This window comes from Chinchilla lanigera, unplaced genomic scaffold (genome assembly GCF_000276665.1).
Source record: "Chinchilla lanigera isolate Chin_1 unplaced genomic scaffold, ChiLan1.0 scaffold00050, whole genome shotgun sequence".
NCBI classification, from domain to species: Eukaryota; Metazoa; Chordata; class Mammalia; order Rodentia; family Chinchillidae; genus Chinchilla; species Chinchilla lanigera.
In genome coordinates, this window is record NW_004955451.1 from 10,700,743 (window position 1) to 10,723,464 (window position 22,722).

The 22,722-nt window shown below is 44.1% G+C and overlaps 1 protein-coding gene across 18 annotated transcripts in view; it reads left to right on the forward strand.

Moving 5' to 3' along the window:
- The window catches only part of Mbtd1 (mbt domain containing 1), a 67,541-nt gene that overhangs the window by 37,271 nt on the left and 7,548 nt on the right, over nucleotides 1–22,722 (forward strand). For 14 of the 18 annotated variants that reach the window (XM_005394096.1, XM_013519308.1, XM_013519311.1 and 11 more), the window contains 11 exons: nucleotides 7,123–7,240; nucleotides 10,736–10,870; nucleotides 11,124–11,212; nucleotides 11,497–11,731; nucleotides 12,500–12,555; nucleotides 12,878–12,982; nucleotides 14,452–14,599; nucleotides 15,742–15,824; nucleotides 16,189–16,423; nucleotides 17,226–17,303; nucleotides 21,714–21,905. In XM_005394096.1, the coding sequence (XP_005394153.1) occupies nucleotides 7,123–7,240; nucleotides 10,736–10,870; nucleotides 11,124–11,212; nucleotides 11,497–11,731; nucleotides 12,500–12,555; nucleotides 12,878–12,982; nucleotides 14,452–14,599; nucleotides 15,742–15,824; nucleotides 16,189–16,423; nucleotides 17,226–17,303; nucleotides 21,714–21,905 (1,474 nt within the window). Of the gene's footprint in view, nucleotides 1–4,776; nucleotides 4,894–7,122; nucleotides 7,241–10,735; nucleotides 10,871–11,123; nucleotides 11,213–11,496; nucleotides 11,732–12,499; nucleotides 12,556–12,877; nucleotides 12,983–14,451; nucleotides 14,600–15,741; nucleotides 15,825–16,188; nucleotides 16,424–17,225; nucleotides 17,304–21,713; nucleotides 21,906–22,722 lie in introns of all 18 variants that reach the window. The other 4 variants (XM_013519317.1, XM_013519318.1, XM_005394108.2 and 1 more) reach the window with 3 other exon arrangements.

Below are 22,722 nucleotides of genomic sequence, written 5' to 3' on the forward strand. Positions count from 1 at the left end.
ATTACACACACGTCACCCGTAGCTTTAAAGAAAACTACAAAGCAAATCTTTAACTGTCCTTTTGAGGGTCAGGCGTGGTGATGCATACCTGTCGTAATCCCAGCCTTGTGAGGCTCACACAGAAGGATAACCATGAGTTTGAGGCCAACCTGGACTACATAGTGAGTTCAAGGGCAGCCTGAACTACATCGTGAGACCTTGTCTCAAAAAAACACTTTTTTGGGATATTGCTTTGTGGTACTAAGAATGTGAGCATTAGAGTGAGTTCTCAGAGTAACTGTTCATCTCAAATTCCTGGAACATTTGTCTGTCTCCTTTTGAATGGCCTTCATCTCTCTCTAGATCTTCTTTTGATGTTTTAGTACCATGAACCAGGTCAAGGCATCTTATATAAGTAGTCAGGATATTTTTAAATAGCATTTGCAAGTCTCACAAGCGTATTTTGTTTCCTGACTGTATCTCTGGTTATTGGTAGAGGGGAGTGAGGGAGTGGGATTGGAGGTGGTAATCACAGAGACTTGAGCCTTACCTATAATGTTTTGACTTTTTTACAAACAATATTCGTGTACTTTGTAATTAAAACTCAGGTTTCACATTTGAATACCCTGTCATCCAGAAGAGAGCAGGTGACCTTTGGCCCACTACTTATAACATAGAGTGGTGACCCCTCCTGCTCAGAAGTGAGGGGCCTATCCATGTGGCGGCCCCGTGCGTTCCTGTCCCACCTGCCTGTCCTTTCTGCCTTCTTCTCATCAAACAGGAAAAATGGTACATTTCTGATCCCACAGTAGGTCGCAGTACAGAGAGTTTGTTCTGTTCCCTGAGTTGGCGCCTTGATCAGAACCACTCAGACCTCCTGCTGAGTCAGTGTTACCCTCCAGAGCCAGCTCTGCCTCGCTGCCATCGGTGGCGTGGGCCTGGAAAACCTGGGGGCTGGTGGGAGCAGGAGCCCCTGCCTGGCGTCCACATAATCGTCTAAGACTGGCCCCTCCTGACACTGTACAGCCAGAAGGGCCCTAACGCTAACCGTCTTGCTCTGGACTCTGTGCCTGCCTTGTCACCCACTTGAGCCCAGGTCAGAGCTCGCCTTGCTCCTAGGAGACTCTTTTTAAACATGACTTTTTAAAAGCACAGGTATGGTGGCACACCATCCTAGCACTTGGGAGGCTGAGGCAGGAGGATCACCCTGAGTTTGAGGCCAGCCTGGTCTACATAGTGAGTTCAAGGCCAGCCTGCACTACACAGCAAGACCCTGTCTCCAAAAAAGGTGTGACATGGAAGCAGAGCTGTTCTGACGAAACTGGAATTGGGGTGAAGGCAGTATCAGTCCTGCCTGCCTGCTTCTTAAACCAGCCTCTCCTAGAGTAGGGCCCCAGATGAATTAGCAGTAAAATCATGCCATGTGTGTTTACACTTTCGGGGATAGAGATTCTGCACAGTTGCATGTAAGGCTAACATCTCAGGTAATTGCTGTAAGTGGATGGTGTGGTTACTAAGTACAGCAGTAATTTTTTTTTTAATAATAACATGGAAATTGAATTCCCACTATTGCTTAATGTATCTACTTCAAAGTCTGGGTTAGGACTGCAATACACAGTAATGCCTCCGTTCAAGGATGCTTCTGAGCTGGACGTGCCGGTGCACGCATATAATCCCAGCACTTGGAAGGCTGAGGCAGGAGGATTGCCTTGAGTTTGGAGCCAACCTAGGCTACATAGTAGTAGCTGTCTCAAAAAAAGCAACGAAAAGAATGCTTCTGTTTGCCAACAATAGGGTTTGCAAACAAGCATTTGGAAAAATTTTGCTTTGTTCTTGACTCTGCATCAAGTGCTGAACAGGACCTGAGCCATCCTCCCCAGACAAACAGGAGCACAGCCATCTTCCCCAAAATCGTGGGACAGTGAAGTGCATGAAGCAAAGTATCACGTTATCTAGGAGGTGGGTTTTCAGGCCTTTTAGAATTCCCTTTTTCCTAATGAAATCTGACTCAGACCTCAGAGCATAGCCGGGGTAAGAGGAAGCTCAGTGATTGGCCTGGCAGGGAGAGCAGGACTGTCAGAGGCTTAGCCTGAGCTGGGAAACCACTGAATTCAATAATACCACTTCTCATTAATTCTGGATTATGTGGTTACAGAGCTGAGAAGCATTTTTAAAATCTTCTCGTTTCCCTAGTTCGTCTCTTTTAAATGAAAAAATTCTTGCTAGTGTTTTGAGTGGTACGTTTGTAATCTTTCACTTTGGGTTTTAACTTGCTTTTAAGTCTTTTTTTTTTCCGAGTTAAGCTTTCTGTTAAGTCCCTAAAGGCAGTATCCATATGAACTGTGGAGGGAAAGCTCCAGAATACTAATACAGTACGATCTGCCTTCTAGGGCACCATGTGTACTCATGAAATTCGGGTTACAGGGGAACTTTGGTTGACTTAATATGTATTAAGAATATTTAGCTTTGGGTCAGGGATGTAGCTCAGCGGCACAGCGTCCGCCTGGCAAATGCGAGGCCCTGAATGCAATTCCCGGTATCAAAAAAAAGAAAATAAAAGAACATTTCGCTTTAAAGCATCCTAATTTTTTTAAACTTTTTAAAGATTGTAGTCTTTAAGTTAGAGCATTCAGGGGCTGGGGATTTAGCTCAGTGGCACAGCGCCTACCTGGTAAGGGCAAGGTCGTGAGTTTGATTCCTGGTACTGGAAAAAAAAATTTAAAAAAAAGAAAAAGAGCATTCCGACTTCCTACTGTTCACCTGGTAAAAGTGACTAAAAACATTTATTTCCTAGGTATTATGCATGGGCCAGAATATGTTACTGTCAAGTGTACATGAAGCCATAAAAAAGCTAAAATTACGTTCCTCCAGTTACATAGTTGCAGAGTTAGAGGTTCTTCTCTTTGCTGTTTCAGCTGTGTACTCTCATGGTTCGCTGACGCTGTCATCACTTCCAAAATGTAATCATTTTGTGCTGTCCCTTAAAAGTAGTTACAGTTTTGTGCAGGAGCAAGTCCTTTGCATACATGAATACTATGCGTTTCAAGCTCAGGCATACCTTCTCATTTTGTTCCTGCAGATACACCTGGTGTTACACGTTACATTCTAATTTTCTCTTTTGTACAGAACCTAACTGTCAACCTTTTTAAAGGTATAAGGTTATCGTCTTTGTAACACATGTCATACATAAATTTTTAAGTTTAAGGACAAAAAAATAAAACCTCTTGTTTGTATGTATGCAGTAGCTTTATAGTAAAACTCATGCAGAGCATGGTGGTAAAAACCTGTAACCCTAGCATTAGCGAGGCTGAGGCAAGAGGAATGTAAGTTTGAGCTTAGTCCAGGCTGTATAGCAAGTTCATGGCCAGTCTGAACTACATAGTAAGACTCTGTTTAAAACAAAAAAAACTACTAAAACTATATATATATTTTATATATATATATATATGTGTATATTTTAAGTTCATCATCTCTTTGGTATATATTAGTAAAATTACTTTCTGGGGTTTGTTTGTTTTTCCTATCCTTAACTTGCACACACAGGACTCTATTGACAATTGAAAATTAATATGACCTTATGTCTTACCCAGTACCAAAAAAAATATGATGCTATCTCTTATAACTGAAGCGTATCTTCCGTGTATCATCCTAAATCACATTATTCCTTTCTAATATCTATTCAAAAGTTAAATTCTCACAGCCGGGTGTGGTGGTGCACACCTGTAATCCCAGCACTCTGGAGGCTGAGGCAGGAGGATTGTTCAAGGCCAGCCTGGGCTACAAAGTGAGCTCAAGGCCAGCCTGAACTGCATAGTGAGACCCTGCCTCAAAAAAGACAAAAAAAGTTAAATTCGCTTCTGGCCCCCTAAAGCATTGGACCCTCGTGTAATGAAAATCATGTTTTAAAGCCTGATTTTAAAAAGTGTTTTAATTTGGCAAGAAGAAAGCAAGGCTGAATCTGAATTATGGTCTGTAATTTGGGGATGTTTCTTAAAGTAGTTTTTTTCTTTCGAGATCTCCTACTGCTTAAACAATATTGGCTTAAAACAGTTTTTCTTAATCATGGGTTGTTTGAAGCCTTCCACTTAATGGTCTCTGCGTCCTGTTTGTTAACACACGCCTGTCACTTGCTCCTCCCCAACCTTCTCCTCCTCATCTTGCGCCTCCCCTGTCCTCTCCGGCACTGCCCCCTCCACACCACCGCCCTAACGTAGACACTGTGGTATCAGGTCAGAAGGTGAGTGGACTCTCTGGAGAGGGTGGGAACAGTTTTTTTCTTCGTGTTTCTGTTCTGGGCCAAATGCAGTAAGTAGTGTGTAGGAATCCAAATTTCCAGTTCGTTTTTTTTCTGCTCCCCCCAAGTAACTGGTCATTCTCTGCTAATGCACTTCAGTGACCACGTCTGTTAGTTTTAAGTTATTTTAAAGGTAGCTTTCCGTACACTTGCCGTACTGTACCGTGGGCGTAGACCCCTTCCCAGTGACCTGCCTGCAGCTTCAGGTCTGCCCTCTCGTACTCTTCCTTAACATGAAAGACTGTGTGTGGCTGTCAGAAGTTCTAGGCTGGCAGCCATGTGGAGGGAAGTCTCCGTGTGTGTCCTCTGAGCGCCCGGACGCTGTACTGGCCGGCAGGGCTGCTGGACTATCTGGGGGTGTCCTGAGTGCAGAAGAATAAGACTTGCGGCCCAGGTCTTTGGTGAGACAGGCAGGTGGAGGTTATCATACATTGGTGTTGGGGACCCCGCAGCTTTTGGATTTGGCCGTGTCCTGCAGGACCTGATGACAGCTTACCTTGCAGGGAAGGAGCGTCGCTCCCAGATAGCTCTCACGAGAGGCCCTGGAGCAGGAAGTGGTGGAGCAGATCTTCCTTGTTTGGGAGGAGCCTGAGGTGGACCTCGCGTCCTGAGTCTGGAAGGTAAATTTGTTGTTACCTGTAAATGCTGGTTCTGCTAGTTCATGCTGTGCCAATCCAGACTTGCAGAGGTGTCCCTCCTGCCAGCACGAGAAGACAGATGACTTGGATGAAGATGGCTGTCAAGCCCTGGGTCATTTAGTCTTCCACACGTACGAGTACTTGTTTTAAACAGAAGGGCAGATATACTTATGACATCACCTTATTATTTCAACACATTGAGCACGTACTGCGCTATGACTGTGCTCTTTCTTGTTGATGTTTGTGTTCTTCATTTTTTTCGTAGTGTGCACCATATGGATTGGTTTAAGAGGGCCTAGCAGAACCACAACCTTACAGGCAAGAACAAATGTCACTTTCTGCTACTTTCTCCTATACCAATCCAGACTGTAGGGACCGAAACAAGATCTCCCACCCACTGAAGTGAACATTACCTTTATTTTTTGACTATTTTGACACTTTATTCTCTTCAATAAAATGAGGCTGAAAGTTATTTTCTCCGAACAAACGTTATGGCTTTAAAAAAGTAAAAGAATTAGTGTGACAGATTGTCATACCAGCTCAAAAGGGAGTCCTGTCTGCCACACTCACCAAGCGGTGTACCACCCTGACCTGCAGCTCATCGGCATAACTGGACTCTTCCTTTTTGGATGAGAAAGAAACCCCGTTCACATATTTGGCAGTCAAGCAAAGAGGAGTGAATATCCTACATCAGTTTTATGCATTTATCTAACTGCATCCTTCTGCTCGAATTGCTCGCCTTCCCGGAAGTGAACAGCCTCGGGATCAACGTGCATTAGCTTAGTCTGTGTCACCTGTCTTCCGGCCTTGCCTCTTCTGATCCTGTCTGCTGGCAATAGGGATGGCCCTACAGTCTAGAATGATGTAGGGGGGAGGTAGCAGAACCTGAAGGGTCCAGTATTTTAATTTTACAAAGAAAAGTAATCACATGACTTTTTCCCCTAACTCATGGGTTCCTTCCCAGAATCCCACATAGCTGAGCCAGGGTGTGTCTCCAAGGAGCTGAGAGGTGCGTTCACTGCTGCCCACCCAAAGCAGCAGTCATTAATTGAGTCTTTCTCTGGTTTTTAGGCTTGTCCTAGTTCAGTCTATGTGACAGTCTCTTCCTTTCCTTTGCTGAGAGGAGAAGTGTGGGGTGTTGTTGGAGGCTACTCCTCCTGTGGGTTAGCATCTGCGAAGTATGAGGGACTTCGTGGGAAGCTCAGGGTCGAAATTCATGAGTTCTTTGTTTGCTTGTCTTGGGGCTTTGAGGCTATTTTATTTTTTTCCGATTTAATTATCAGGTCTTTAGCAACCTCAGTCACTTTATGTCCAAGGTTCTAAATTATATTTGATGAAGAGCTGATTATACAGGGCCATAAAAATGTTTAGGATTTATGTAAATTCCTGAGTCCACTCCTTTGATTATATTTAGCATTGTATAAAGTCTGTGACTTGCCTTGCAGTTTAAGGACTACAATGTGATAAAAACGGTAATTTGGAAATGTGTGTTATATTTTGGGGAAGTCCCTTTACAGCGCTCATTCTGTTGGTTTCTGAGTCCCCTCTCAATCATTTGTTGTGGAAGCTCGTGATTACCAGTTCTGACATTGTAAGTTTTCACCTTAGAATAATTCCTACACTGGGAAGTTTTTTAAATGGTTAATTGCTTAACAATTTACTATAGCGCTCATCTCCAAAAGACTGTTCAGCTACACTTTTAATTATTCACTGCTTTTCCCTCATGTCTGACTGTATTCTATGAATTCCACTTAAAATGAAAATGTGGCTAGCCAAGTCTTGTTTCTCCTGTTCATGTTGAAAACTACTTTTCTGATTGGAATTATTTTTCTTTCTGCTCTTTGGCCAGATCTTTTAAAATTAAAGAGTTAGATTAAGTGAATTTGTTCAGTACATGCTAAAAATAAATTTCTCAAATAGCATTAATTTGTGAAGTCTGTCAGGTTTGTAATTCAGCTTTTAGAAAGATTGTTGCTTAAGTCTTGTATTTAGACTGTTGGATTTTGATATCAAAATGGATCTATTTAATATATGTGAATTCTTTCTTCATTTTGAGTTTAATCCTCATATTGCTTTTTCTAAATAGAATACTGTGCAATGGGGAGAAATAACAGTTTAATACTTCCTTTATTAATTGTAATGCTTGATTCTGAATGACATGCTGTAGCTGTGTGTTAATAAGACGATAATTTAATGATTTTTGTATGACAGGCACCTATGGGGACCTGCTGGGGTGATATCTCAGAAAATGTGAGAGTAGAAGTCCCCAATACAGACTGCAGCCTACCTACCAAAGTCTTCTGGATTGCTGGGATTCTAAAACTAGCAGGTGAAAGCATGCATTATAATTTACTAAAAAATGCCAGTAATATATAAAACCTTTTGCAAAAAGGTATGTTTGTAAATTTTTCAAGTTTTACCCAAAAAAATGATACAATATGGACTAGGAGTTGGCAAAAAAATTTTCTATAAAAAAGAACAGATATTTTCAGTTGTGTAGGCTACATAGTATCTTTCATGTCTTTGCATTATAACGTGCACGCAGCCCATAGCAATGCACGCATAAATGGGCATGACTGTGTTCCAGGAGAATTGTATTTATGGGCACTGAAATGTGAATTTCATGTAAGTTTCATATCTTCTAAAGTTTTTTTTTTTTCAGCTATTCAGAAATGTAGAAACTCATTTTAGATCCTAGGCAGAAAGGAAGGGAGGGGGAGGGAAGAAGGGAGGAAGAGAAAGAAAAAGAAGGAAAGAAGGGAGGGAGGAAGAAAGGGGGAGGGAAACGGAAGGAAAAGAAAAGTAAATCAGGCAGTGGACCATAATAGTGCGTGAAAATGCCAGGCCCTCTTACATGTAGGGAAATACTTTGAAAAATAGCAAAAGCTGCAATTCTAAGAAAAGAAATGAAGTCTGTGATACTAAATGAAATACTGATGATTTTATACATCTTGGGTTCTTTCTCTTCATTTCCTCGACCTCCACTCCTCCCAGCCCTTGTGACTTTTCTTGCTTATAAAGTAAATGTGTTAGGGACCTCTTGTGTAGACAAGGAGACCTTCCTGCAGACAAACAGCAGTGTAAGGCTTGCTGTATAAGCAGGGTACCATGTGTGAGTATGGCATCCCTGCCCACTGAGCAGCATAAATGCAATGTGGTGCTGTGCGAACTGGCGGGAGGGGCCGCCCTTCATTTGATAGATTTCTGCTGCGAGAGGGCCTGCTCCTCCTGTTGTAATTGCTCACGCTCTGCACACAACAGTGCATCCTGCTCTACTGTATATTGCTGACAGACTTGTCTAAAGAGAGCCTTTTGCCTCCGTGTGTGTGTGTGTGCGCGTGTGCACATGTGCCCACAGTACTGGTGATGCTAAGCTGTGCTCTACCACAGAGCTGCATCGCCAGCCCCTCAAAACAGCGATTCCGCTTTTCTGCCCAAGCTGCATCACATCACTAACCATGTTTTTCATTGCTCTCCCACATAAGTTGTCTGCTCTAATGACGCTGGTGTGTCCTTGTGTGTGTGTGTGTGTGTTTCTGTGTTTCTCCCTCCCTCTCTCTCCCTCACTCCCTCCTTCCCTCCTTCCTTCATGCAGTTTTTGTCGTCTGTGCCTTTGATCAAGAGTGTCCACAGCTCCAGTGTTCGTCATATTACCCAGCTGTATTAACCAGTGCAATCCAGCCTTTTGCTGTAACATTTCCTTGGCTGCTTAAGCATACTTTAAATGTTTTTATTATTCTCTACACTACAAAGCAGCAACAGCATGTTTTTGTCACAGATGTTCAGTCAGTGCATTTAGATCAATGTATTTAATATCCAAGAATTATTTCTAACTTACCTCTCTGATTTTACACTTCCACTTCATCCAGTTTTATCCTACGTGGTCTTAAAGTCATCTTCCCTTAAAGGAGATAAGCTTTGTGTTAATCACAATTTAGAGTTCATGCCAATAATCCCCAAATACTGTGCTCAGGAGGTTGAGGAAGGAGGACTGTACATCTGAGCCCAGCTTGGACAATTTAGTGAGACCCTGTCTCAAAATAAAAAGGGCTGGGGATGTAGCTCAGTGCTGGAGTCCTTGCCTGCCGTATATGAGCTCCTAGATTAATCCCCAAAGCTTAAAATAAGGAAGTAAAAGTGCATTGGGAATTTGCAGTCTCAAAAATTACTCTGTAAATTACTGAATTTTGTCACTGAGTTTAATGTTACAAATTTTTATCACAGGTACTAGTACATGCTAGCTGAACTTGCCAGAAATGTAAGACTACTAGAAAATGCTAGCTGAACTTGCCAGAAATATAAGTGAAGGAATCCTTTTTTATTCCATGAAGGCCATAAATGAAACCCTGACCTGTTTAATGCAAAGTTTACTAACTTAAAATCAAACTATATATACTCAGCATTTTTTTTTCTAGACCAAAAGGCTTCCTTTTTGCCCATCATGTCGTTTTTGAGTGACTACACATGACTTTGTTTTTATTGGACTTTCTACCTAAATTTTCAAATCACATTTCCAAATAAAACAAAAACTTATATATATATTTTTAAACAGTACTTGAATGCAGGACCGCATGCATGAGGTTAACACTCTACCACTGGGCCACATCCCCAGCCCTTTTTTTTTTTTTTTTTTTTTTTTTTTTTTTTTTTAGACAGAGTCTTGCTTTTAGTTCAGGCTGGACTTGAACTTGCTGATGTAGCCCAGGTTGGCCTTGAGCTCACTGTGATCCTCCTGCCTCAGCCTGCCAAGTGCTGGGATTACAGGCGTGTGCCACCATGCCTGACACCAGCTCTTTTTACTTCGTGTTTTGAGACAGGGTCTCAGTAAATTAGGCTGGCCTCAAACTTGAAATCTCCTTCTCTAGCCTTCCAGGCAGCTGGGATTACAGGCATATTCCACCGCACTGACGGAACTGAAATTGGGAGTGGGGGCTGTGTTTTGAGACAGGGTCTCACTATGTAGTCCAGGCTGACCTCAAATTTAAGATCATTCTGCCTTGGTCTCCTGCGTACTGGGATTACAGGTATGCACTACCACTCCTGGCTTTAAATTTAGATTCTGTAAGTAGCCACATCCAAATTATCCAAAGTAACTGGCTAAATGAGGCCATTTCTTTGAAATATACTTCAACTGGATTTCTGTGACATGACAGAGTTTTATAATTTATTAAAACCTGTTGTATTTTTTAAGAATTACTTGTTACTATTGGGGATTGAACCCAGGGCACTAAGCTACATCCAAGGCATATTTTGTTCCGTTTTGTTTTGCTTTGCTTTGTTTTGTTTTGTTTTAATTTTGAGTCAGGGTATCTCTCCATTGTCCAAACGGGGCTTGAACTGGAGGTCATCCTACCTCACCTTCCCAGAGCGCTGGGGTTGTTGGTGCGCACCACCCCCGGCCAGAACTGTGTGCTCTAATAAAGCTACCCCACCCTTCTTCACTGAGAGGGCTTTTTTCCCTAAAACCTGAGATAGCATGGGTAAAATTGAAAAGCATTCAAAGGAGGAAGCCTTGAAAACAGTTGAACTAATTGCGTGGAGCAGGTGGTTCTCAAATCTTGGTCCAGACCGGTGGGAACAGCGTGCCCCAGGACTCTGCCTGTGCACAAGGCACTAGGTTCCACCCCAGCACTGTAGACAAAAGAAAAGTCACCAAGCAGCTGCTGAATCGGAGTCTCTGGAGCTGGCCCCGGTCTCTGTCTGTTGACAGACCCAGCAAGGGGTTCTGCTGCAGATGCAGCTAAGCTTGGTAAGTTGTCACTACCAGATGCTGTGTTATTTTTGTAGTTTCCTGACTATGTTGTGATCACTGTGTTGGTTGCAGGTTACAATGCCCTCTTAAGATATGAAGGATTTGAAAATGACTCTGGTCTGGACTTCTGGTGCAATATATGTGGTTCTGATATCCATCCTGTTGGGTGGTGTGCAGCCAGCGGAAAACCCCTTGTCCCTCCCAGAAGTAAGCACTTGCTTTACCCTCCCTGTGGATTTGCTGTGCGTACCCTGACGCTGCCTCGCACGTGGTCACCTCGAAGTAATAGAGAAATTAGAAGCCACTTTCGCGCCAGCAAGCCGTGTACTTGTTTTCTGTTTTTGTTACGTCTGAGAACTTTAATAGCTGGCTTGCAGAAAAATGTATTACCTTTTTATTTTAACAATGGAAGCAGTTCTTCCTTTTTCTAAAATATAACTGATTATTTCTTTTGTCTTAGCTATTCAGCATAAATATACAAACTGGAAAGCTTTTCTAGTCAAAAGACTTACTGGTGCCAAAACACTTCCTCCTGACTTCTCACAAAAGGTAAAAATGGGGTCGTAACAAAGGACTCAAAGACTTAAGAAAGAGTAACTTAGAAGATACTTAAGGAGTTGTTTTAATTTCATGAACTAGATGATGTATGTCAGTATTTTAGCAGTCAGTATTAACATTGCATCATGAGGCCAGGGGTTTAGCTCAGCGGCAGAGCGCCTGCCTGGCAAGCGCAAGGTCGTGAGTTCGATTCCCGGTACCGGGGGAGAAAAAAAATTGCATCATATACGCCATTTGTCGCGTGTTCTGAGTGGCTTTGTGTGCTTTGGTTTTAGGTCTCAGAGAGCATGCAGTATCCTTTCAAACCTTGCATGAGAGTAGAGGTGGTGGACAAGAGACATCTGTGTCGAACACGAGTGGCAGTGGTGGAAAGCGTCATCGGAGGGAGATTGAGGCTGGTGTACGAGGAGAGCGAGGACAGGACCGACGACTTCTGGTGCCATATGCATAGCCCCCTCATCCACCACATTGGTTGGTCTCGAAGCATAGGCCATCGATTCAAAAGATCCGGTAAGCACTTGTCACAAAAACGCCTATGGAAAGGGACGTAGAGGCTGAATTGCACTACTTTATTTCTCTTTGCAAGATAGCATAAACCACAAGTAGCAGCTAGGACTAGGGATGTAGCTCAGTGTAGAACATTTGCTAGCACGTCCAAGGCCCTGGGTTTGATCCCTGGCACTTTGGGGCAAAAACAGCATTGTAGTTGTTAGGGCTGCTTATTTTCACCTTAATTAGTGAAGAGCTCACACCATATTAGTACCCTAACGAATTGCTTTGTGTTCCTTCCACTTGTTCTCAATTAAAAAATAATATACTTCCATGCACAAAGGCCTGGGTTCAATCCCTAGTGCCACAATAATAATAATATATATAACAATTACAATAATGTACTTTTGGTCACAGTTACTTTCTTACTGCTTCTTATCCTGCCCATTTGCAAGATGTCAAGATAGTTTCCCCTTTCCTTTCACTTTTAAGCAAAATGGTAAGATTAATTGTAGGTTGACAGTATCAGACACATCAAAACGTGTGTCTGCAGTTGTGATTCCCAGGTTACATAAGTATGAGCATTCCGCTTGGCTGAAGTGCGTCTCACAGCGTTGTACGTGCGCGCTGAAGAGAGACTGTTAATGCGCGTGACTGGCCAGCGCGTAGGAGGCGTCCTCAGCCGTCCCTTAGAGTGTTATGTTCCTCGTGAGTGTGCAACCTTCGAGAAACGTGGTTTTGGGTCTTCTCACAAATGCTGACAGATTAGTATGTAACTTTTCCTTGTAGATATTACAAAGAAACAGGATGGACATTTTGATACACCACCACATTTATTTGCTAAGGTAAGAAGTTTTTATAAGAACCCTCATTTGTAAGTTAAGTTTGAAAGAGGGTTGTGGGTTTTTTCCTAAAATACGGAAATCACAGTTACATGTGTTCACTTAATAGGACTAAGAGCTTGTAATTTATAGGTGTCACAGATCTCTATTATAAATATTCTTAAATTCTCTGCCTCTTTGTGTGGACTCTTTATTTCCTAATGGAAGTTTGAGTTATAATATAAGGAGGAGAAGGCATCTGGTAAACCTTTTCAGTTTGGTGATGTTTTAATTACTAAGATGATAATGCTTGTAATAGTGCATGTGCTTTTATATAATTCTTCAGGTGAAAGAAGTGGACCAGAGTGGAGAATGGTTCAAGGAGGGAATGAAATTGGAGGCTATAGACCCATTAAATCTTTCTACGATATGTGTCGCGACCATTAGAAAGGTAAGGTGATGGGTTTTAAACCAGGCACGGTGGCACAAGCCTGTCCTCCCAGCGGCGGGGAGGCTGAGGCAGGAGAGCTCAGTGAGTTCGAGACCAGCCTGGGCTACATAGCGAGTTCGAGGCCAGCCTGCACTGTGTAGTAAGACTCTGTCTCAAAAATAAAAGATAATGGGTTTTCAAAACAAATAATTCCATTTGACATAGAATATGTGTGTTTCTGGATATTTCACTGAGAGATGGTTACTGGAAATTTCAGAATAAGTCTGAATTCTGTTGTCAGATCATTTGCTTGTTTGTCTGTTTGTTGAGACAGGGTCTTGCTAGTTAGTTCAGGCTGGCCTTCAATTCATGGGTATCCTCCTGCCTCAGGCTCCCCAGTGCTGGGATTACAGGCGTGCGCCACCACGCCCACCTTCAGATCTGGTTTTATGTTGCTTGCTGTCAGCCAGTCGTCTTGAGTCTGCTCCTCGTATTTGCAGTGTACGCTGAGTTAGAAGAAGAACGTTGACTTAAGTTACTTCTTGCTCAGAGCTGGTCACTACCACAGAATTAAAACAAGAGCAAGTTTATCTTCAATTTTCAGTGTTTGCTTTTTATGAATTTTCTTCCTCTTGTTAGTACTACATTTCTTCCCTCTTTTCCCTCTCATAATAAACTGTTCTTACGAAAATATCTTGGACTTAATTCCCTGTAAGCATCAAGCTCTCCTGGGGAGCTTAAAAAATGTAGATGTGAAGCAAGGCATGGTGGCGCACGCACACTTGTCATCCCAGCACTGGGGAGGCTGTGGCAGGCAGATCGCAGTGAGTTTAAGGCCTGGCCAAACTAGATAGTGAGGCCTGTCTCAAAAAGAACCACCGCCCCACAAAAGGAAGAGGGGAAAGCTACTTGTTACAGCAATGAGGGATAAAAAAATGGTGCACACAGGCCAGAGCATAAGCACAGTTGAGCTGGAGCTTGAAGAAGATAGAGAACGTTCCGAAAACTCCTGTATATGACGAAGCAAGAAGCTGGACCTGGAATCTTAGGGATTCCAGGAGGCTGAGGCAGGAGAATCGCAAAGTTTGAGCTCAGCCTGGGGAACCTAGTCAGACACTGTCTCAAAACAAAAGATAAACTGAGGATGTGGCTGGGGCGGTAGCTCAGTGGGTAAAACACTTGCCTAGCATGCACAAGGCCTAGGTTCAATCCCCAGTACCAGCAAAAAAAACCTAGACAGTAGACTGTTAAACTAGAAAAGAAAGTAGCTTTATATTAGGCAAATACGTTGTTCTTCTGGACCTCTGAAATCATTTCTGTGTAATTTTGCTTTTGTCTCTGGTATGCATTGTAGGTTACGTAGATTTTTCAGTAGAACTTCTATTGTTTAACTTACCTCTTCTATTGTTTAACTTAGCTGTTTTACTTTGAAAAGATCTTTTAGTAGTGGTGTCTAACTCCAAGTACTCAGGATTCTCTGCATTTCGAAGGTGCTGGCTGACGGATACCTGATGATTGGAATCGACGGCTCGGAAGCAGCAGATGGATCTGACTGGTTCTGCTATCACGCAACCTCCCCTTCTATTTTCCCTGTTGGTTTCTGTGAAATTAACATGATTGAACTCACTCCACCCAGAGGTACTGCATCTGGTGAAAAAACACTGGGCTCCTCGCTTTCTCTGCCCGCGCTGTCCGACTGCACTCAGCACGGCGCTCAGCGTTCTTGCTGTGTAGACACACTGTAGCGGGCGTGCACATGTGTAGATAAACACGCACACGCGTACAAGAGCTGAACTTTGCGTTACAGCATTACGTGGTCAGCAGTTTTGATCAATTACATGAGGTTTTTCATGACATCTGTGCACATTACAGTATGAATCAGTATTCCTGGGATCTTGATAACCTGTTGTACATGGGAATGGGAACATCTTTTAAATGGATACTTAGCCTTTGAAGAAAAGCTGTCTCCCTCTCTACCACATGGTGGGTGGAATGGAGGTATGTCTTTAAGAACTCTCATGGCTTAGCCAGTCGTAGTGGTGCATGCCTGTAATCCAGCACTCAGGAGGCTGAGGCAGAAAGATTGTCAGTCTGGGCTACATTGTGAGGTCAGGACCACCATGAACTACACAGCAAGAACCTGTTTCAAAAAAAAAAACATTCTCATGACTTAATTAGTGAGTTTTCTAATTTCAGTATCTGACTTGAGTTTTTGGTAAGATGGGGGGAGTAAAAACAGATTTACAAAAATAATTTTTGCTCAGCTAGTTTTCTTTCTTTAAAAAAAAAAGAAAAAGAAAAACATCTGTTTATAGTGCCAGACCGTTCTAAAGCGTAGGATTGAAAGAACAAAATTTGGGGGTTGCGGTGGAACTCAGGATAGCGCAGCCCCTGCACTGCAAAAAAAAATACAAAACAAGAGTCTTTCCTTAGGGCTGGGGATTTAGCTCAGCGGCACAGCACCTGCCTGGCAAGCATGAGGTTGTGAGCTCGATTCCCAGGACTGGAAAAAAACAAAAAAGAAAAAATAAAATAAAATAAAAAAGAGTCTCTCCTTACTGTCGCTTTTACATTGGCTGAGTGGGACACTCATGTGTCTAGAAAGGGAGGACATCTCTGTTACAGGGAGGAATCCTTGCGCTGTGGAGGGCATGACTTAGAGTTTGTCTCACTGCCTAAGATCTAAGATTACATGGGCTGAGTTGCTTTCTACCTGCATCTTAGTATTATGCCAATCTCGAATGAACTGCTACTTACACCAGTTGTTGTTCGTTTTCTAGGTTACACAAAACTTCCTTTTAAATGGTTTGACTACCTCAGGGAAACTGGCTCCATTGCAGCGCCAGTGAAACTGTTTAATAAGGTAAATCGACACACCACCCTTGTCATGAGAACACCCAGACGCGGGTCTTGTCAATGAATATCTGTTTGCCGTGTAAGATTTCCTAAGGAAGAGTAGTTTGAGTATTTATTTACAACAGCAAACTATGAGTATTTCCTCAGGAAAAGCAGCTTATTTCTAAACTTTCAATGTTAATCTGAGAGTAGAAATGAATACACTTCCTGACTAGTTCTTAAGTAGTTCTCCCTCGTAACATGCTCACATAGAGTCCCTGGAGTTGGGGTTTGAGTGCTGCCGTCTGGCCCCATCACTTTCCTCTTGGCTTCCTTAGTGAGTGTGGCCTTGTGTGTCTGCGCACTGCTCATGTTGCTCTCCTTTGTGTCAGGATGTTCCAAATCACGGATTCCGCGTCGGAATGAAACTAGAAGCGGTAGATCTCATGGAGCCACGCTTAATATGTGTAGCCACAGTGACGCGGATTATTCATCGTCTCTTGAGGATACACTTCGATGGATGGGAGGAAGAGTACGATCAGTGGGTAGACTGTGAGTCCCCTGACCTCTATCCTGTCGGGTGGTGTCAGTTAACTGGATACCAGCTGCAGCCTCCGGCATCACAGTGTAAGTTGGTGTACGGAAAAGGTGTCCTTCGGTAAAACTCAGCAATTGTAGCGTGTGGTGGTGGTGCACACCTGTAGTCCTAGCCTCGGGAGGCTGCGGCAGGGGGGTCACTGAGCGCTTGAGGCCAGCCTCCACTACATAGCAAGACACTGGCTCAGAAAAACAAAATTAGCACAAAAACAATCAGTTCCCCAGAGGATTCATCTCGGATGAGTCCTGTCAGCTCACAGGACAAGGGTGTGCCTGTGTGTGGTTCCAGATGTAAGCAATCGGCAGCAGAGTCGCAGAATCAGACCATGTGTGTCACGGTCCCCTGAACTCGGTAGTCAGTCACGGAGTGACTTAGCAAACAAGTCACCCCAAACTTAACTGTTCTAGTCGTTTAAAAGCCTAGCATGTACGCCCCCAAAAAACACAGTTCGTAGAGTATTCGTTTTGTGTCTATAAGGCCTGGGTTCAACCCAAAGAACTGCAAAAATAAAAGAGGCTGGGAATGAACCGGTCCACAGTCCGGGGAGGGCTGCTGAACAGTGGGGTCTGTGTGCTGTTGAACTGTTTCCACAGTTCTGCAGAAATGGGTACACCCTTATTTTCAGAGCATCACGTACTTTTATAAACGTAGTGGTCTTCATAAAGCTAGTTCATCTAAGCTATACTAGAACTTGCAGAAATTATCTGGGGGGCTAGGGATGTGGCTCAGTGGTAGGGCTCTTGCCTTGCATGCATAAGGCCCTCGGTTCAATCCCCAGCACCACCAACAAGAAAAATTATCGGGGGCTAATTTTTCCCTTATGTTTTTCAGCATCGAGAGAGAGCCAGTCAGCTTCATCAAAACAGAAGAAAAAGGCTAAGTCCCAGCAATACAAAGGACATAAGAAAAGTGGGTCACCGTGTGACGTTTGCACACATTTTCTAATTGTTAACCAACTGGGGCCACAGTTTTCTTGCACAGAAAGTTGCATCCCTCGCGAGAATTGATGATTGTGCAGTCTGTATTATGCTTAAAGGTGCAGTATGCCACAAAAGGCCAGCCTTCTCAGTAGCAAGAGACACTTAATTGACCAGAGAAGTGAATACCATAGTATTTAAAGCATGCATGGTCAAGAATAGAGCATACGAAGAATTCTTTAAATATTATGTGAACCTATTAAAAGTTAACCCTTTTCAGCCAGGCGTGGTGGCGCAAGCCTATAATTCCAGCACTCTAGAGGCTGAGGCAGGAGGATCATTGCGAGTTCCAAACCAGCCTGGGCTACATAATGAGCTCAAGCTCTGAACTGCATAGTGAGACCCTGTCTCAAAAAGACAAAAAATGAAAAGTTAATCCTTTTTTAACTTCCTATTTTTAAAAAAGTGTTTGCTTATTATAGACCTGTAGGTCTAATAAGCCTACCCTTCTTACAAAGTACAACTTGTATATAGTCGAAAGAAATCAAAGTCGATGACTAACAAAGCAGAAAGTTCTAAATGTGCTTTCTATGCTGTATTTCACCTTACACTGAATTCCTCTTGGCAGGAATAGCCTCAGGGTAATATGAAAAGCATTGATACCTATGTTTAATTCAAGTATTTTTCCCAGCCATACAAAGCCTCAGGTTTTTCTCTTTGTGAAGTTTGTCATGGAATATTTCACTTTAAGATAAATTTATTGAAAGTCTTTTTGTACTTGAAAAATACCTGAGGATTAATACTGAAAGACTTCTCCAGCTGATTGGCTGTGTTTTTAAATAAGTGCTGATCTGTCTCCTTGACCAAGAGACCAAAGCAGCATGAAGAATCCAGTGCATTCTCTTTTTGCCCTTCGGGGTACAGGCATTTGTTGAGGGTCTTTTAAGTGACCCGCTTATACCTTTTCAGTAGCCACTGCCGTGCACATTGCAGACGGGAGCCCTCCTGGGTGAACCCTCGCCCGCCCGCCCTGATGGACCCTGCAGCCCCGCGCTTGCCACTCATGGGCTTCCCAGGCTAAGCTTCCCAAAGCCACTTGGGGGTCAGCTCCTCACAGAAAAGAACTGGGGGAGCAATGCAGTACAGGCAGCTGTTGGGCTTCCCACTTCGTGTGAATAATTAAGAAGAAGTTACCTGGGAATTTAGTGGCCAGGTGTTAACCCTAGCAGGTGTGATCCATAAAGTCATTTATGGGCTGAGGTGGTGTGTCTTGAGGCGCATGCCTGTGATCCCAGCACTGGGGTTGGCTGAGGCAGGAAGACCACCTTGAGTTTGAGGCCAGCCTGGGCTATAAAGTGAGTTCAAGACCATCTTGAACTGCATAGCAAGGCCCTGTCTCAAAAAACAAAAAAAGAAGGAAAAGAGTTGGGATTTTCTTCCAATAAGAATGGTTTCACAAAACAAAACAAAAAAAACAACAAAAGAAAAGATATATGTAGGGCTGGGGATTTAGCCCAGTGGCACAGTGCCTGCATGGCAAGCGTGAAGTTGTGAGTTTGATTCCCGGTACCAGAAAAAAACAAACCAAAACAAAAAAAAAAGAATGGTTTCAGTGTACTCCGTGGCTTATGAAGAGTACTTCTTCCTAATTGACAGGCATGTGTTGCCCATAAGTTCACGTTTTCCTCAGTGTAACTCTTACAGGGTTTGTTTCTGGCTTGTGGGGTTTATATTATTTTGCATTATTGTTGGGGGACAAGGGAAGAAATGTGTAGTTAATGAAGTAATAATGAAAGTACCCCCGTTGTTAATAATACTTACCATTACCAGATTTCTGGATTATCCAGAAAAATGAATTCAGCTATAGATGTGACACGTGCTGAACTGTGGTGTTTTTTTTGTTTTTTCTTTTTTGGTTTTTTTCCGGTACCGGGAACCGAACTCACGACCTTGCGCTTGCCAGGCAGGCGCTTTTGCCGCTGAGCTAAATCCCCAGCCCCAAACTGTGGTGTTATGATAGCTAATACTATGGTATCTCTAGCATGTTGGCGTGGTTCTACAAACATAAAAAGGAAAAAAAATACAGGCCTATGGTCCCATTTTAGAAATCTCTGGGGCCGGATGAATGTGGGAACTGACAATTTTTTGGGTTTTTGGTTTTTTTTGGTTTTTTTGATACAGCGTCTTGCTATGTAGCCCATGCTAGCCATGAATTTGATGGTGATCCTCTTGCTGCAGCCTGCTGCATGCTGGGATTCTGTGTGCACCACCACACCTAGCTCGGGTTTCACAAAGGCAGTATAGTGGGTGTGCCATTTACTATACAGCACCTCTTGCAGACTGGAGCGTTCTCTGATGCGTAACTGTATCACAAAAACTTGCCTGGACCAAGTGCCGCTCAGGCGCGTAACCCCTGCTGCTCAGGAGGCTGAGGCAGAAAGGACTGCAAGTTGATGCCCAGCTTGGCTAACATACCAAGACCCTGTCCAAAAATAACTAGGGGGCGAGGTAAAGCATACCTAGTATGCACGAAGCTCTGGATTTGATCTCCAGCACTCAGAAAAGAAAAAAGGAGGGGAGAGGAAGTAAAGACTATAATGTACTGCCAATGAGCATGGTTTTGTTACCAGAATCTTACAGGAAAACTTTCTGAATGTTGGCATTAATGATAAGAAATGACACTGCTAGAGCCAAGCATGATGGCACACACCTGTAATCCCAGCACTCTGGGAGGCTGAGGCAGGGTGATTACAAGATCGAGCCAGTCTGAGCAGTTTAGTGGTCAGAGAGAGACCTTGTCTCAAGCTGAGTATGTAGCTCAGTGGGAAGGCCCTGGGTTCAACGCCCAGAGCTACATAAAAAAAAGGGAAAGAAATAGTGGTAGTGTATTAAGAAGCCATTTTCACTGTGAATGAACTATGTGCTCCTTAATCTTTTTTAATATTACTCAACAGTTTATTAGAAGCTTCTCCCACAAAAGTTGTTGCCCAAATAAAAAACTAGGGGTTTATCAGCGTAAGGCATCCATTGCAGGCAAGCGTATCTGGTGGCAGTAGGGCTACAGAACTTGTACGTATCTTTCCAGTTTGCTGGTAGATGATTGTGCCCTGGCTCTGTTGTTTGATCTTAGAGCTCTTTGGTGTTCCGCTATTTCAAATCTTTGACCAGTTCTTCACTAGTGCTTACTTGTTAGACAGTTGACGGGCTCCATTGTTCTAGCTTATTGGTAACAAGCTGTTCTGTATGTTGAAGAGTAGTTCTGCATAGAGGATCGTGTAGTAATTCTGGAGCAGAAAAAGCAGCATTAATTTCTGTCTTAGATTTCCCTGTTTTCAGGGCTACTATGAGCTGGAGATTTCTCCTTGCCTTTTTACCTCTGAAGTACATAGCCTGATTACAGAAAAAGCCTTGACTTCCAGAGCGTGTTACTGTCTCCTGTCTAGCTTAGGTGTGCCCTTCCGTGATGGTTTTGTGAAGCCTAGATCTGATTGCTCTTAGCTGGGTCATTGTATCCTGTGAAGGAAAATAGGCGTCATTTACGGTCACGAGGAGGGGGAAGTGTCCTTCTGCTTTCAGCCTGATGGGTGCACTTCACTTGGTGGCTCGGTATCTGCAAAATTCAGGGCGTATTTGTGGTTGGTAAAATCGTATGTGCTCTGGAATGTCCGTGTTTGCTCATGAAACTAACTGAAGGGTGCGATAAATTTGCTTCAGAAGAAATGAAGAATTTGCAGACAATAAGCAATAAACTTTGAATTTTAGAAGTGCTGTTCAGAATAAGTGGACCGTCCACTAAAGGCGGAGCCAGTGTGTCTCACGTATATTGGGAGTGTCTGCAGAGGACCCTGCCGCCCAGGTCACGCAGTAGGAACAACTTCCTGTGCTTGGTCCTCGAGGCTGGCGGTGTGGCCGCCTAGCAGTGGACGCACCCGCACCCCGCAGGGCTCCCAGGCCCCGCAGGCCGGGTGGGGAGTGTGGGACAGCCTGGCCTGCGGGAGGCCCCAGCTCTACAGAGAAAAAAGAATCCTCTCGCTCTTCCTTTGGTTTTGGTTTTTCACTCCTCTCAAGCTAAGATTTTCTTGAAAGAAATTGGCAAGATGTTCTCTGCCCTAAGTGCTTTGTTGTTCATTTTGCTTTATTCTGTTTAAGATCCATTTGGGAGTCGGGACCAGGATTATCAGACACTGAGAAAGTAGAAGCTCTCCCCATCACTCGCCCCCCTCACACACGCACACACACAGGCACACGAGCCCGCGCGCGCGCGCCCACGCCCCGTTTCCCGCAGCGTGGCCTCGTGTAGTGGGTTCCGCGGTGCCTGGTGCACCCAGCTTCCTTATTGTGCAATGCGCTTTTCCTGCCACCCGGCGAGCCGAAGCTCACTTCAGTCTGACTTGATGTTTAGAGAGGAAGATGCCAGTTGGGAAGAAGCCTGTCAGTTTGTCGAGCCTGCCCATGACAGGCGGGGTGCGGAGGAGCTTCTCTGGGGACGAAGAGTTGACTCCTCCTCCATACCGAGCCCTGCCGGCACAGACAGCCCCAGAGGCCTTCCCGCCTCCCAGCACTAGCCGAGAGTTCAGGCCCAGCCTCCAAACAGGTAACGAGTCACCCGGCACCGCAGGTACTGCACAGGGTACGGTGCTGGGCAGGGTGGCGGGAGACGGCGCGCTCTGCTGTGACAGATGCTGACTCACTCAGTTTCTGCTTTTCTTTTACCTGAATCCATCCTCACTGGTCCTTGGGAGTCATTTCACCGAGACAGATCATCAGGGCAGGAGTGTATGGAGTTCTGAGGCAGCTGGGAGGACTAGGAGTCCTAAAGTGCCTGGCGGTTCTCTGCACAGTCCTGGAGGCATCGGCCCGCTAGTGAGATCCCAGCCCGAGGGCTTAGCTCGTGGGGTCCTCGGTGTCTCCCTCATGGCAAGGATGTGGCTGCAGTTCTGCAGGAATTTCAGTTTTGGTGGTAACACTTTCCGTGATCGTAGCTGGGTAACCTAGGTGTGGAAGGGCAGTGCCGTTATAACCTTGGTGTTGAATTTGAGCGACTTGTTTCTGTGGTTTGCATACTCATGTTTATGTGTAGAGTGATAGGAACTAGGCAAATGACGTTTCATTGGTTGGGCCAGGGCAGTAGGTGATAAGGAAGAGGCAAAAGGTTTTGCCCCTTGTAGTGTTCTCAGAGGGGGTCAGAAAAGCTTCACTTTCCTATGAGGACTTGAGGCCTGCATGCAGATCGTAGGGCTGCCAAGCCAGGGCTGGGCCTGCCGGGCCTGTCCGCTGCCACACCCCAGCTGTTGGCTTTGAACTAAGGTGTGTTATCTAACCAGCTTTGGCATATTGAAGATCCAGGTGGAGGTCAGTGCCTAGCTGTTCCCTACTCTGCTGCTTGCTAATATTTTTGCACCTGCGTTACC